Source organism: Lissotriton vulgaris, chromosome 5 (assembly GCF_964263255.1).
Source record: "Lissotriton vulgaris chromosome 5, aLisVul1.2, whole genome shotgun sequence".
In the NCBI taxonomy this organism is placed as follows: Eukaryota; Metazoa; Chordata; class Amphibia; order Caudata; family Salamandridae; genus Lissotriton; species Lissotriton vulgaris.
In genome coordinates this window covers 193192947-193206828 of record NC_141693.1, presented here as the reverse complement: position 1 = coordinate 193206828, position 13882 = coordinate 193192947, and the positions used below count along the sequence as shown (strand labels likewise).

The 13882-nt window shown below is 49.9% G+C and overlaps 1 protein-coding gene across 2 annotated transcripts in view; it reads left to right on the top strand.

The window, feature by feature from the left end:
• LOC147710455 (ficolin-1-like) overlaps positions 1-13882 on the top strand; it is an 844448-nt gene that overhangs the window by 61803 nt on the left and 768763 nt on the right. For both annotated transcript variants that reach the window (XM_086921142.1, XM_086921141.1), the window contains exon 4: positions 8408-8443. In XM_086921142.1, coding sequence (XP_086777268.1) covers positions 8408-8443 — 36 coding nt within the window. The remainder of the gene's footprint in view (positions 1-8407; positions 8444-13882) is intronic.

Genomic DNA, 13882 nt, shown 5'->3' with positions numbered 1-13882 from the left:
GCATTTGGATGGCATACTTGCATGTGAATAGGACCTGTGGCGAGTGGAGAGCTCGGGATGTATACATGTGTGCAGAGGACTCGGGAAGTCTTATTACATATGCACAAAATGTTCTGGATCAATAAATTGGGTATGTGGTGCACATGCACCTTTCAGAAGATTCCATGTAGAGAGTACAGGGCATAAATACTATATGTGCACGGCACATGCTTCATGAAGTCCAATGTGTAGAGTACCTGGGGTGTGTAACGGGAGTACTCTGGCAGTGAGTTGCCATGTGATAGCAGTATTTTGGGACATGTAAAGCCAGGTGCAAAGTACCTTGGGTGCGTAACAAGAGTACTTGGGAAGTAAGTTTCCATGTGAGCAGTACTGTGAGACATGTAAAGCTGTGTGCATAGTACCTGGGGTGTGTAACAAGATATTATCTAGCCTGAGATCTGCCGACTTTGGACTGAGGTTTATGTTTGATCTCAGCGTTGCTCAACATATTATGATCTTGGGTAGATGACTAATTTGGAATTTGGTCTGGGGATGACGCAAGCGCATGAGTGGGAGCTGCGAGGGGGGAGGGTCATGAGGGCTCTCGTTTCGGCAGCTTAGGAAGATACGAAAGGGTCTAGTCGCAAGATTAAGGTGGGGAGCCTGGCTGCCCGGGAGGGGGGCGAGTTTGCTGATAAGAATTGAGGGGGTTGGTGGAGAGTACATGGGGTGTGCCTCCCACATCTGAGGGAGGTTGGCGGCGCCAGGCACTATAGGGCGCGTCAACAAGAAATGATTTAGGTGCCATTTCTGAGAATGGCGAGAGTAAATTGCACACTGGGGGGCATAGTGGGACCAGTTCGGCAATTGGGGAATCATTGGGGGGCACACTTGGGCAAAGGAGTGTGCTACAGTTGGTCAAGGCACCATACGGCAGCAAAAAGTTGGATGGACGAGGGGTGCTGTGTTGAGGGGCTGATTATAGGGAGCGCGCAGGTGCAGCTTGCAGCTTGCCATGGTGGCATTTCCCAGTGGATGGTGTGCCGCCGCGGTGTCTCCGGCATTATAGGATGCTTGGTGTAGCCCCCCTGTGTCAAGTGGGGCTTCTACCCCCAGCTTTTTTTGTTGATGTGAGGTACCGTCATGCCATATGTGACTGATCCAGCCGGCAGGATGGGTGCTCCTGGGGGTCCGGGTGCGAAGGCCGAGGCTGCCCAAAAATGAGAGGGCGAGATTCACTCTCGGGGGTCACTATCCCGGGTGGGGCCCGCAGTCCCAGTCAAAGGGAGGGGGAGGCAGTAGGGTATCAAAGCACCAGCGGGTGGCACGGAAGGCCCAGGTCCGGGATGAGGGGCCTTAATGGGTAACTTGGCGATACGCCCAGTGTTGAGGGGGGAGTTTAGGCTGTGCGTAGTTAAGGACACAGCTCTATCCAGTCGCGATAGCACGTTGGCTCCTATTCTCAGCATAGCATCTCTATACACGCAAGAGGCGCAGGAGTCTGTACAGCGAATACGAGGACCTGGGAGTCTCCAGGGCACAATGCCAGGGTTCACTCATGTCGCTTACAGTGGAGATGGACGACTTGTGGACGGGTGCAGGCTCGGGGAGGGAGCGAGGGGCGGGCACTAGGTGAGGCAGCTAGTGAACAGGCGGGCACAGGTCTGGTGACAGGGCTCATGGAGGGGGGTAGCAGTCAAAGTGAAGAAATTTCAATATAAGGGGAACAGGGCAGGGTTGGCTACCATACATTTGGTGGTTCCTCACATCTCGTGGGTGGGTTTGGCCCATATTGGGGATTGCAGTTCAACCAGCCAGGGGTTTGTATGTCAGCGGCAGGGGAGCAATGTGCCGGAGGGGGGTGGGTGAGGTGTAAGGACAGTAGGGCAGGGGGCGCGTTTGCACAGTGGTGAAGAGAGGGGGCGGGGCCTGAGGTGACATGTGTGCAAACACGCCCTGTGGCACATTTTAAGTTAGGGAACTTCAATCCTGAGGACCCCGGTGGACAACTAGCCCACCAGGTACCTTCAGTAAGCGCCACAGGCCGGTGTTACAAAGAGGTGGTCCAGCCAACACCCCTTTTTACACCTCTCTGCAACACAGCTCTGTGGCGCTTACTGGAGGTACCTGGTGGGCTAGTCCTCCCACATTCTGACTTGTAGGCTCATTAACTGGGTCACTTACTCCAGCAGGGATGGGTAAATTATGTGTTGTTTTCCCTAACTAACAAAGCAAATATATAGGGACCACAGGACCAATGGTAACTGGGACAGTAAGAGCATTTGGGGCAATCATGTTTGTGGAGTTAATAGGAGCATAAAGTCCTTAACTTTGTCCTATCAGATTACACTTCACGCTCACTGGGGTACCTTTCATCAAGTTAGAGTTTGTGTTTACTGGTGCAGTAGCCACTCCAAGGTTCCCATTAACATCAGCACCACTTCTTCCCACCACTCCAGTCTTATTATACGGAGGTGGGCATTCTGACAAAAGTGGTTCCAAGAGACTATTGCTAGAATCACTATCACTGACCTCACTCATGTCATCTTGCTCCTTTGGTTTCCCTCTTTCCTTTTTCTTTTCTTCTCTTTCCTTTCCTCTGATGCTTCTCTTGTTAAGGCAGGGTACACTTTGCCTCCCTCTATCATATCAGTTCTCTATGTCTTCCGTTCTAGCATCAGTATAAGTACGCACTGCCTTTCAGGCTCTTCCGTGATACTTTTCCTTTTCCCTAGCATAAGCTGCATGCTCCAAAGCATTGAGCGCTTCAAACTGTGCAGGTCTAGGAAGCAGTCTCATCTGATATAGTATCCTCCTCAGATTTTCAATGATTCTCACATTAAATATACCATAATTTGGAAATACCAGTGCACCTTCTTTCTCTGTGATCTTGTGACATTTTCTAAGCCAAAGAAATGTGCGAGGTCCTATGCTTATTGTCATATAATGACCTGGGGTATCTTCAGGTGGTACTCCTTCTTCCTCTCTAACAGGTATTGTCACATCTCCTCTGATCAGCCCCATATAACTTTAAAACATTTAATTATACAGAAATAATGTCAATAATCACAGATAAAATCTTGTTTTAGAACTAGAAATAGCTGTTTCCTCAAGCTTTCCATCTGTCATTCACAACCAATACCAGTGTGGCATCATAAGATGTAGTCAACTGTTACCAGCAGGCTGCACCCTAACTGACCAATCTCAGGGCAGCACATTATGATGTCACTCACTTTCACTCCTCGCAGCTCACTCTTCTTTACAATTTTATGGGCGCACTCTTCTCAGCACTGAGCATGCAACCCAAAAAGCAAAGCAACTTCAACAAACAACTCTGTCTGCTCCACTAAGGAAATCAATAGTATTCAATCATCCTAAAAATGGCTCGGAGCAACACTTTCCAAACTATTCATATACCCACTTGAGTGAAACCTCGACAAGCTGAGAATCACATTGATCGGTGCAGCGTCTTCCTGCACAAAGGGTCCACTATACCGACCACACCTTATTCTCACACAAAGGCACATTTCTCTTTTTCAACTGTGCCATTAATGTCACCTCACGTTAAGCACCACAAAACATAGCAGACAATTACAATATAGTGTCTTCTACACTTTTTAATACCATCACGGGATCTTAAGCCACGTCAGACCCAATAACAACTTAAACGTCTCTACTTTACGTACCACACTTACACAACATTCAAAACATTTCTGCAAAACTTCACTCAATTTCCACAACAGCACCGCAAGCTATGCATCAACTACTGCAACATGCAATCCTATCAATACTCACTATTCTGCCGTTACAACTCCCCCCTGAACTGCTGCAACTCAGCCGATCGCCCAAACCAAAACATAGATTCAAGGGACTGGTGCTGGAATAATCTAGAATGGGATAGTCTAACTTCCCCTACTTCAGTAACTAACCATCCTCGTTCTGCTACCATCTGATGGAGCACTCGCCCGTCTTACCAATAATCCTGCGATAAACCTTTGATAGTTGCGTGCCAGGTAAAGGGGACTTAACATCAATCTAACAATTCAATTTACAGTGTAACCTATTTCATTACACATGAAGGACCCGGAATTGCTAAGTAAAGTCAAGGAGTTTATTACAAAGTAAGGGCCAAGCTAACATACATAAATCTCTAAATCATGTTGTATAGATACATAATCTCCATGGGTGTGCCAAAGCATAGAATGAAATTTAAGTCTTAGTAGCTAAAAACATACAAGGAATTCCTTTGTGGCAACACAGAAGAAAAGAAATAGAATTTGATGGTCAATGTACAGGTTTCGATCTTCCCCTCTATACATGAATAAATCTAAAGTTGCCTAGTTCTAAATTAAAGTTGAAATCTAGGGAAACCTAGTTAAATCAGGAAAAGCAGCAAGGTGTCAGCATTGTGGAGACTTCAATAAAATTATTATTATTATTAAAGGGGTTTGTAGAGCGCCTGGTGACGCCTCCCGGCGTATCCCCGCGCTGTGGAGCAAGAGTTATGGGATGGAAGAGACAGAAGAACAGTCCGCTAAAGAGTGAAGAGATAGGTCTTCAACAGTTTTCTGAAGGAGGCCTCATTTTTTTCTTGTCTGATGTTCATGGGGAGGGTATTCCATTTCTTAGCTGCAAGCGTACGGAAGGACCTGCCTCCCATTCTCGCTTTTTTAGGAAGCGAGGTTTTAAGCAGACCCGTTCCCTTGGAACGAAGGGATCTGTTGGGCTCGTACAGTAAGACTAGATTGGACATATAAAAGCTCCCCAAAACGAGGTAAAGTATAGCATAAAGTCATACAATGGAAATATGAGCAGAGAGTTCTAAACCCCTCAGAGCCCAAAGGGTATCTGTCTAAAGACTAAAGAGTAAACATTAATAAAACACTCAGAACATTCGAGAATTCCACACCATCAGCTCCAGTAGACTTTCACCTTCTCACACTAGAAATTGGCAACTTCACTCTGTTTTCCCATCCTTCAGTTTGAACATCAGTCTCCCTGCATCTGATACGACGTAAATAGGAGTCTTTTCTTAGCTTGTTAGCACCTTTCCTTCTGGCAAAAGTTCTCCTTTCGTACTTCACTATTTCTAAGACACAATATGCCTTTCACTGACTATGAAATCATGTGAAAGCACCTGCAAAGAAAAGAACATTGCAGCACAAACCACACTTTCACGTTGAAGGTTAAACATTGAAGACCAAATGCTTAAGGCCTTTGGTTAAGCTAACTTAATACAACAGTCAGTGTATACAGTAAATACATGATCATATATGCACCTATGATTATAGAATAAATGCAAACATCAATTAATGAATACATGAGTAGATAAAATACAGTTTCAATAAAAGCAATATAACTCGAAATGCAGAAATTTAAATGTGAACGAGAATTACAATTTCTAACATTATAATAAAGGTATTAGAACACATGCTTCTGTGAATGACTATTTTCGACAGTGAATACACTCCAGCAGTATGTTTAATGCTTTATTCTACAATAATAAGATTAAGGCACACAAAATATATGCTGCTCAGTACACGTACATATTTCACTTCTGTGACTATAATGGTGGAGCTAAAATTAGGCTGCTCCATGTGTGAGGAGTTTGAAGTATATAGCACAAACCTGACCCGAATCGGGTATCAGAGTGCTTTACATAGTATCAGTTGCATTACAGAAGGACACATTATTTTTTGTTAGGCACGGGGAGATGATGTGATTTGCCCCGAATCACAGCTTGTTCAGCGTCATTGCCGAGACTCGAGGCCGACCGCCCTAGCCGTTAGGCCAACTCCTCTCCCCATGTGAGTGCGTTTGTGTATCGTGAGCCGGTGTACTTCCTTGAGGTGTGGTGTGATGCGAGTTCTGTGTGGGAGGTTGAGGATGAATCGCGCTTTCAAGTTCTGGATTGATTGCCATCTTTTAGTGAGTTAGTTGGTGATCCCAGTGTAGATGGTGTTCCCATAGTCCACCTTGCTCGTGGCTTAGAAGTGAATGACCGTTTTTTCTAGTATTACTTGGGAGCCATTTGAAGATCTTCCTAAGCATCTTCAGGATGTGGAAGCATGAAGCAGTGACATAATTTACTCCTGCTGCCATGTCAGTTTGCTTTCAATGCTTATTTTTGAGGTTCCTGGTGGGGGTTCTGGGTATAGGTCAGAGCTTGACCGGCCACCACTAGGAGTCCCATGAGGAGGTGCTCTAGCTGAAGATCACTACTTCTTTCTCATCAGTGTTGGGGATTGAGGCAGTTGCCTTATATTCAGTTAACGGTCATGCAGATGGTGAATTTGTTTCTTGTGCTGGGGGTCTTGTCTGATGATGTTGTATGCGCAAGAGAGTATGTTAATGGCGCCTGCTCAGATAAAGTTGTCCAGAGGGATCATATATGCAGAGAAGCAAGTTGGGCTAATTGATCAACCTTGAGGCTTCTGAGGAGTAAGGTGCCAGGCTGTCAGCTTGTGTTCTATCCGTTAGGAAGGACCAGATCCAAAGGAAAGCAGACTTGTGGATGCCAATCTCATGCAGGAGCCTGATGAGGATAAGGTGTGAGACTATGCAAATACTGCAGAGATGTCCAGGAGAATGAGGGCTGTCAGTCTTCTCTGTCAAGGATCATGTGGGTGTCATTTAGTTTGGCGATGAGTACTGTTTCTCTATTGTTGTTGAGCCAGAATCCTGCTTCATGGCATCGAGGAGCTAGTGGTTGCTGAGGTGGTTGGTGAGGCATCAGTTAATTAGTTTCTTTAAGACTTTTACCAGGTATGGTAGGAGGGAGATGGGTCTGTAGTTAAAAAGCATGACTGGGTAGTCGATGGTTTCTTAAACAGGTGCAGGTGTTGAGGATGGGTGTTAGTGCTTCAATGATCTCTACAAGTCCTTTGGTGCAGAGTCCATGGGGGCAAGGGTCAGATGGAGCCCCGAGTGCAAGGTCTTCATGATAGCGGTGATTTAAACAGTGGTGATAGTAGGCCACGGGGTCAGGCTTTGTTCATCAGCTGTGATGAGAAATTAAGTTGCAACGGTAAATGGGTCCAGTTGAGGGTCGAAGTTGCTGTACATGGAGGTGAATTTGTTGCAGAACAGTCCTCAGTGCTTGTTGAAAAGGTCTTGTGAAAGGGTGATGTTGCTGGAGGTGACAGAAGGCACAGTAAAATCTTTGATGATGGTGAAGATTTCCTTTCTGTTGTAAGGGCTGGCGTTGATGCACTTTAAAAAGCTATGTGCTTGGTGTTCCATATCTGCAGGTGGGAGAGCTCTAGGGCTATTTTGAAGATGTCTTTATTTGCAGTGCTTTGACTTGTTCTCTATCTGCCCTCCAGTTGATTGCAGTGGCGTTAAGTCAGCCTAAGATCCTATTGTACTAGTTGACCTGTGGTCAGACTCTTGACTTTGGAGTTCATTTGAGGGGAGACAAGGTGTTGGTGCATGCAGTGTTCCAGGTGCTGAGGTTTTTGATGGCTTTCAGTAAGTTGCTGGTGTGCTTGGGCCAGTGCTTCTGAGATGCTTTTCCAGCCACAGCAGGCAGGTCCGGTGGTGATAGGTTAGTGAAGGTGCAGGATCGGTATGCTAAGACTGACATGGGTGTGGTCTTGCCAGGTCAGAGTTGCTGTCTTGTCCACAGTTATGTTGCTGATTGAGGAGAACATCGGTCCAATAGGTATCGGGCAGTGTGGGTGGGTTAGCAACATGCTGAGTGAGGTGATGGTTTCCAAGTTTTTCTACTGATTGTTATTTTATGGATTTTTAGAGCCCTCAGTAGGCAATATTTTCGGACCCCCTTTTCGATGCCATTGAAGCTTATAACACCACTAATTTAGCTGGTGTGAAGTCAACCAAAATTGAGTTATACTTAAAATTCCCACAATGGAATCATGCAAAAGTAGCTGAAATATGATTTTGCTTGGTGTCACAATAATATTTAAAATGACACTGGGTAGAGAGAGAAAGAGTAAGAGGTGAAGGTTGGCAGTGCTCAGAAGAGTGGTTAAAGTAAAGGAATAGAGGTGTGAAAGATCACTTTCCTGGGGACTGGGGCCCTTGGAAGGTGTGGCCTTGGTCAATTGCAGAGTTTGCCCATGCTTGACTGAAAGTTGAGTGAAATAGTTGATGCAGGTAGAGATGAACAGACGGGAAAGCTAAAAAAACATAAGAAAGCAAAAGGCAGACAAAATCCATAAAATAAAATGTGATGAGGTTGAATGACAAGAGTCATGTTGTAGGATTGTGCCCCTGAAAGGCAGCAGTAATAATGGAAAACAAAAGCCGTAGAGCCCCCCCCCCCCCCCCCCCCCCACCATCTCATTTAAGGATTATAAAGCATATTAGATTCTCCTTGAGTGCTGAGGAATAAAGAGAATGGAAACATGACGTGCAGATTGGGAACGCACTCTCACCACTTTGTACATGGTTGTCATTACAGGCTCAAAAGGAAATGCTGGCAACCCAGGGCAGAAAGGTAAGACACATTTGAATGTCAATCAATCTGCATTTTTATAATGTGCTAATCATCCCGGAGTGTATCCAGGCGCTGTATGAGATGGAACTGTTCAAACAGCCAGGTCTTGAGGCCACTCCTGAATTTTGTGAGGGAGGTGGAGGTTCAGAGGTGGATGTGAAGGTCGTGCCGGGCCTTGACAACAGGTGGGAGAAGGTGCATCCTGCGGCTTGGTGCAATGGACGCGGGGGACAGTAGCGAGGGCCAGGTGTCTGGTGGGCTGGTGGAAGGTCAAGCCGTTGTTCAGGTATTCTGGTCCTGTGTTGTGGAGGGCATTGTAGCCTTAGGTGAGCAGTTTGAAGTGACATCTCTTTTATGGCTGGACGGCAAACTCCGCTCTGCCCACAGATCTTTCTGAGTTTTTCCTACTCTGCACTCCGGCGAAATTCAGAAAAGAAAATCAACCTGCCGCATAACGGCAGAGTTCACTACCCAACTGTAGATGTCCTGCTTTGTTAAAGTTTATGAGCAGTTGTTACAATTATATCATTAAAAAATGAAACAGCATGCAGCAGGAGGAAATACAAAATATAGCAAGTTTGCCCGAAGCAGACTTTTTCCAATGTGCTTTTTTTCCACATAAAGACATAGAGCTTTTCATGAACTTTTCCCAGACCATATAAAGCACAGTTACATTCACTGACACTGTGTAATACAGAGTCCTTTCAAAAAGGCTGAGACACGCTAGAGCAGGGGTACTCATAGTATGGCCCGCGGGCCGGTGGTGGCCCGGCAAGGCTTCCCTGGCAGCCCGCGGACCATGAGATATCCGTGTTTTCAAAGAGTGTCTGCAAACACTCTGCTGCTCTGTGGGGGCCGGACGATTCAATCCAGCGAGGCCAGAGTGGAGCTGCAGGGGCACTAAGAGGAGGTGAATGCACATGCAAATGATCTTTTTAAAGACCTGTGAAGTGCTGTGAAGTGCTCGGGTGGGGGCTGTGTGTCTGTGCGCGCTGGGGAAGCTGGCTGGGGAAGCTGTCTCAGCCCGTGACACACAGGCAGGGTGTAGTGACAGAGGGAGGTAGAGGGACAGAGACAGAGGGAGGGAGGGAAAGGGAGAACGGGAAATTGAGACAGAGAAAGGGAGACAGACAGAGGGAGGAGGGCGGCCGAGGGAGACAGAGGGAGGGAGACGGAGTGAGGGAGATGGAGTGAGGGAAGGGAGTGAGGGAGTGAGGGATGGGGAGGGAGTGAGGGAAGGGGAGTGAGGGAAGGGGAGTGAAGGAAGGGACTGAGGGAAGGGGAGGGAGTGAGGGAGGGGTGAGGGAAGGGGAGGGAGGGGAGGGAGTGAGGGAAGGGAGTGAGGGAAGGGAAGGGAGTGAGGGAAGGGGAGGGAGTGAGGGAGGGGGTGAGGGAAGGGGAGGGCTTGAGGGAGGGAGTGAGGGAAGGGGAGTGAGGGAGGGAGTGAGGGAAGGGGAGTGAGAGAAGGGAGTGAGGGACGGGAGTGAAGGAAGGGAGTGAGGGGAGAGAGTGAGGAAGGGGGTGAGGAAGGGGAGTGAGGGGAGGTGAGTGAAGGGGAGTGAGGGAAGGGGAGGGAGGGAAGGAGCGTGAGGGAAGGAGTGAGTGAGGGGAGTGAGGGAAGGGGAGTGAGGGAGGGAGGGAAGGGGAGTGAGGGGGGGAGGGGAGTAAGGGAGTGAGGGAGAGGGAAGGAGTGAGGGAAGGGGAGTGAGGTAGGGAGTGAGGGAAGGGGAGAGAGGGAAGGGGAGTGAAGGAAGGGGAGGGAGTGAAGGAGGGGGTGAGGGAGGGGGTGAGGAAATGGGAGTGAGGGAAGGAGTGAGGGGAGGGAGTGAGGGAAGGGAGTGAGGGAAGGGAAGGGAGTGAGGGAAGGGGAGGGAGTGAGGGAGGGGGTGAGGGAGGGGGTGAGGAAATGGGAGTGAGGGAAGGAGTGAGGGGAGGGAGTGAGGGAAGGGAGTGAGGGAAGGGAAGGGAGTGAGGGAAGGGGAGGGAGTGAGGGAGGGGGTGAGGGAGGGGGTGAGGGAAGGGGAGGGAGTGAGGGAGGGAGTGAGGGAAGGGGAGTGAGGGAGGGAGTGATGGAAGGGGAGTGAGAGAAGGGAGTGAGGGAAGGGAGTGAAGGAAGGGAGTGAGGGGAGTGAGTGAGGAAGGGGGTGAGGAAGGGGAGTGAGGGGAGGTGAGGGAAGGGGAGTGAGGGAAGGGGAGGGAGGGAAGGAGCGTGAGGGAAGGAGTGAGTGAGGGGAGTGAGGGAAGGGGAGTGAGGGAGGGAGGGAAGGGGAGTGAGGGAGGGAGGGGAGTAAGGGAGTGAGGGAGAGGGAAGGAGTGAGGGAAGGGGAGTGAGGGAGGGAGTGAGGGAAGGGGAGAGAGGGAAGGGGAGTGAAGGAAGGGATGGAGGGAATGAGGGAAGGGGAGGGAGTGAGGGAAGGGGAGTGAGGGAAGGAGTGAGGGAAGGGGAGGGAGTGAAGGAGGGGGTGAGGGAGGGGGTGAGGAAATGGGAGTGAGGGAAGGAGTGAGGGGAGGGAGTGAGGGAAGGGAGTGAGGGAAGGGAAGGGAGTGAGGGAAGGGAGTGAGGGAGGGGGTGAGGGAGGGGGTGAGGGAAGGGGAGGGAGTGAGGGAGGGAGTGAGGGAAGGGGAGTGAGGGAGGGAGTGATGGAAGGGGAGTGAGAGAAGGGAGTGAGGGAAGGGAGTGAAGGAAGGGAGTGAGGGGAGTGAGTGAGGAAGGGGGTGAGGAAGGGGAGTAAGGGAAGGGGAGCGAGGGAAGGTGAGAGAAGGGGAGTGAGGGAAGGGGAGGGAGGGAAGGGGAGTGAGGGAAGGAGTGAGTGAGGGGAGTGAGGGAAGGGGAGTGAGGGAGGGAGGGAAGGGGAGTGAGGGAGGGAGAGAGGGAAGGGGAGTGAGGGAGGGAGTGAGGGAAGTGGAGTGAGGGAGGGAGAGAGGGAAGGGGAGGGAGTGAGGGAAGGGGAGTGAGGGAGGGAGAGGGGGAATAGGGGGAAGGCGAGTGATGGGAAGGGAAGGGGAGTGAGGGTGAGGGAGGGTAGGAGAGGAAAGGAGAAGGAAGGGAAGGGAGAGGGAGGAAGAGGGAGGGAGAGGGAGGGAGAGGGAGGGAGAGGGTAGGAGAGGGAGGGAGAGGGAGGGAGAGGGAAGGAGAGAGGGAGAGGGATTGATACAGTCAGAGTGAGTGAGACAGAGGGAGACCGGGGAGGGAGAGAGGGAGATAGAGGGATGGAGGGAGGGAGGCAGGCAGAGAGAGAGAGAGATAGAGGGAGGTAGAGGGAGAGAGAGAGTGAGGTGTGTATGCCGGATCTGGTAGCTCAGTGGACGAAGGCCTCTGCTGCAGGGACCTGTGTTCAACCTCATGGTCACAGTTTTTTTGGTTGCTCTGGCCCCGCCCCCTCCCCCACTGACCCCGCCCCCACTGGTGCGGCCCTCGGACACAAACCACACTGTAAATTTGGCCCCCGAGAGAAAGTTTGTGAGTACCCATGCGCTAGAGGATGGCTGCCAGGCGGAATATTGAAAGGTGGCTCGCTGAACCGCAGGACACCAGGTTACATACACAGGCCATGCTAACCCTGTTATCAAAATGTCTGCGCCATTTTCATGGAGACCAGATTGTGACAGCGCTCTCCTCCCCTCTGTGACCTCTTGTCTCATCAGGAGGACCTATCCGCATCCTGTTTCAAATAAAATACAACTCTTCTTGCTCCAGTTATTACACTTTTGCGTTTTCAGGATTCTACAATGCCATTATTTGAACTTCTCTGACTCCCTTTAAATTAAATATTGTTGCTGAATTCCGTGGAGTACAACTCTGTGAACTCTGCCCACCCTTAATCTCTTCTGGACGGGGAGCCTGTGCAGGCTGTGGAGATGGGGTTTATGTGTGATCGTCTGGGCAGGTTCAGAATTACAGGCCTATTTCGCTGCTGCCGGCTTTTGTAAAAATCTTGGAAAAGCACGTTCAGTCGGTGCTCACCAACTTTTTGGAGTCTCATGAGATCTTGCACGACTCCCAGTCAGGCTTCCGCTCAAACCGCAGCACCGAGACCGCGCTCCTTGAGGTTTCGGAAACCATCAAAGGGGTGCTGGATTCCGGGGGCAAAGTCATGCTGGTGTTGTTGGACCTGTCGGCGGCCTTCGACACCGTCCCCCATGAGGGCCTGCTCGCAAGACTCTTTGAGATTGGCCTGCGGGGGACGGTGCTCAAATGGTTTTCTTCCTTCCTGGCCGGCCGCCGGCAAACGATCTGGACATCATCTGACACCGCTGTAATGCCGCCTTTGGGAGTCGGGGTCCCTCAGGGCTCTATTTTGAGCCCGACCCTTTTAATATCTATATGACCCCTTTGGCGGCGGTGGCGGAGTCTTTTGGTGCCCGGATCGTGTCGTATGCCGACGACACTCAGCTCCTCTTCTCATGTGAGAGGGGGGCTGACTTTGACGGGGAGAGTATCCAGAATTGCCTTGGGGCTGTGTTCGCATGGTTCCAACTGCACAGCCTCAAGTGCAATTCCGATAAATCGGAGGTTCTCTTCTTCGGGTGCGATTCGGAGCCCAGCTGGCAGGCCTGGTGGCCCATCGACATGTTCCCTCCGTCCGGCTCTTCTCCCATGGCTAAAAACCTGGGGGTTAAGATGGACAAGGGGCTGACGATGAAAGCCCAGATTCTGGGGGTAACTGGCACTTGTTTTGGCTTGCTAAAAATGTTGCGGAAGTTTCTGCCTCTCTTGTCCGAGGATCACAAGAGGCTGACGGTGCAGGCCCTGATAGGCTCCAGGCTGGATTATGCCAACAGTCTGTACCTGGGCCTACCAGAGTATTTGCTGCAGAGGCTTCAAGTGGCACAGAACGCGGCGGCCAGGGCCATTTTTGGCCTAAGTAGACTCACCAGCGCCTCTGGGTTGTTGGTGAAGCTACACTGGCTACCCATCCGCAAACGGATTGCCTTTAAGGCGCTGACCCTGGCCTATAAAGCTCTCCATGCGGTGGGAGCCAAACATCTTCGAAAGAGACTCACTTTCTACCACCCTACTCGCGCGTTGAGATCGGAATCTTTACTTCTTGCGGCTGTTCCGCGTGTGAAGAGGGCTCGCCTAGGTGGCCGCTCCTTCAGTCTTTTGGCCCCACAGATGTGGAATTCTTTACCGCTCCCTTTGCGGGGGGCGACCAGTCTTCTTGAATTTAGGAAAGGCCTCAAAACCTGGCTGTTCTCTCAATAGGTTTGCCTGTAGCCCTGTTTCTTTTGTGGACTTTTAATCTGTTTTTTATCTGTGTTGTGTTATTCTGAAACCAGTTTCACCTTACCTAAAGCGCCGGGATTCTCTTTTTGAGTAACCGTTGCGCTATACTAAATAAAAAAATAACATAACATAACATAACATAACATAACATAACTCTTGCAGCTGCATTCTGGATATTTTCGAGGCGCTTGAGGAGGACGGTGGTGATTCCA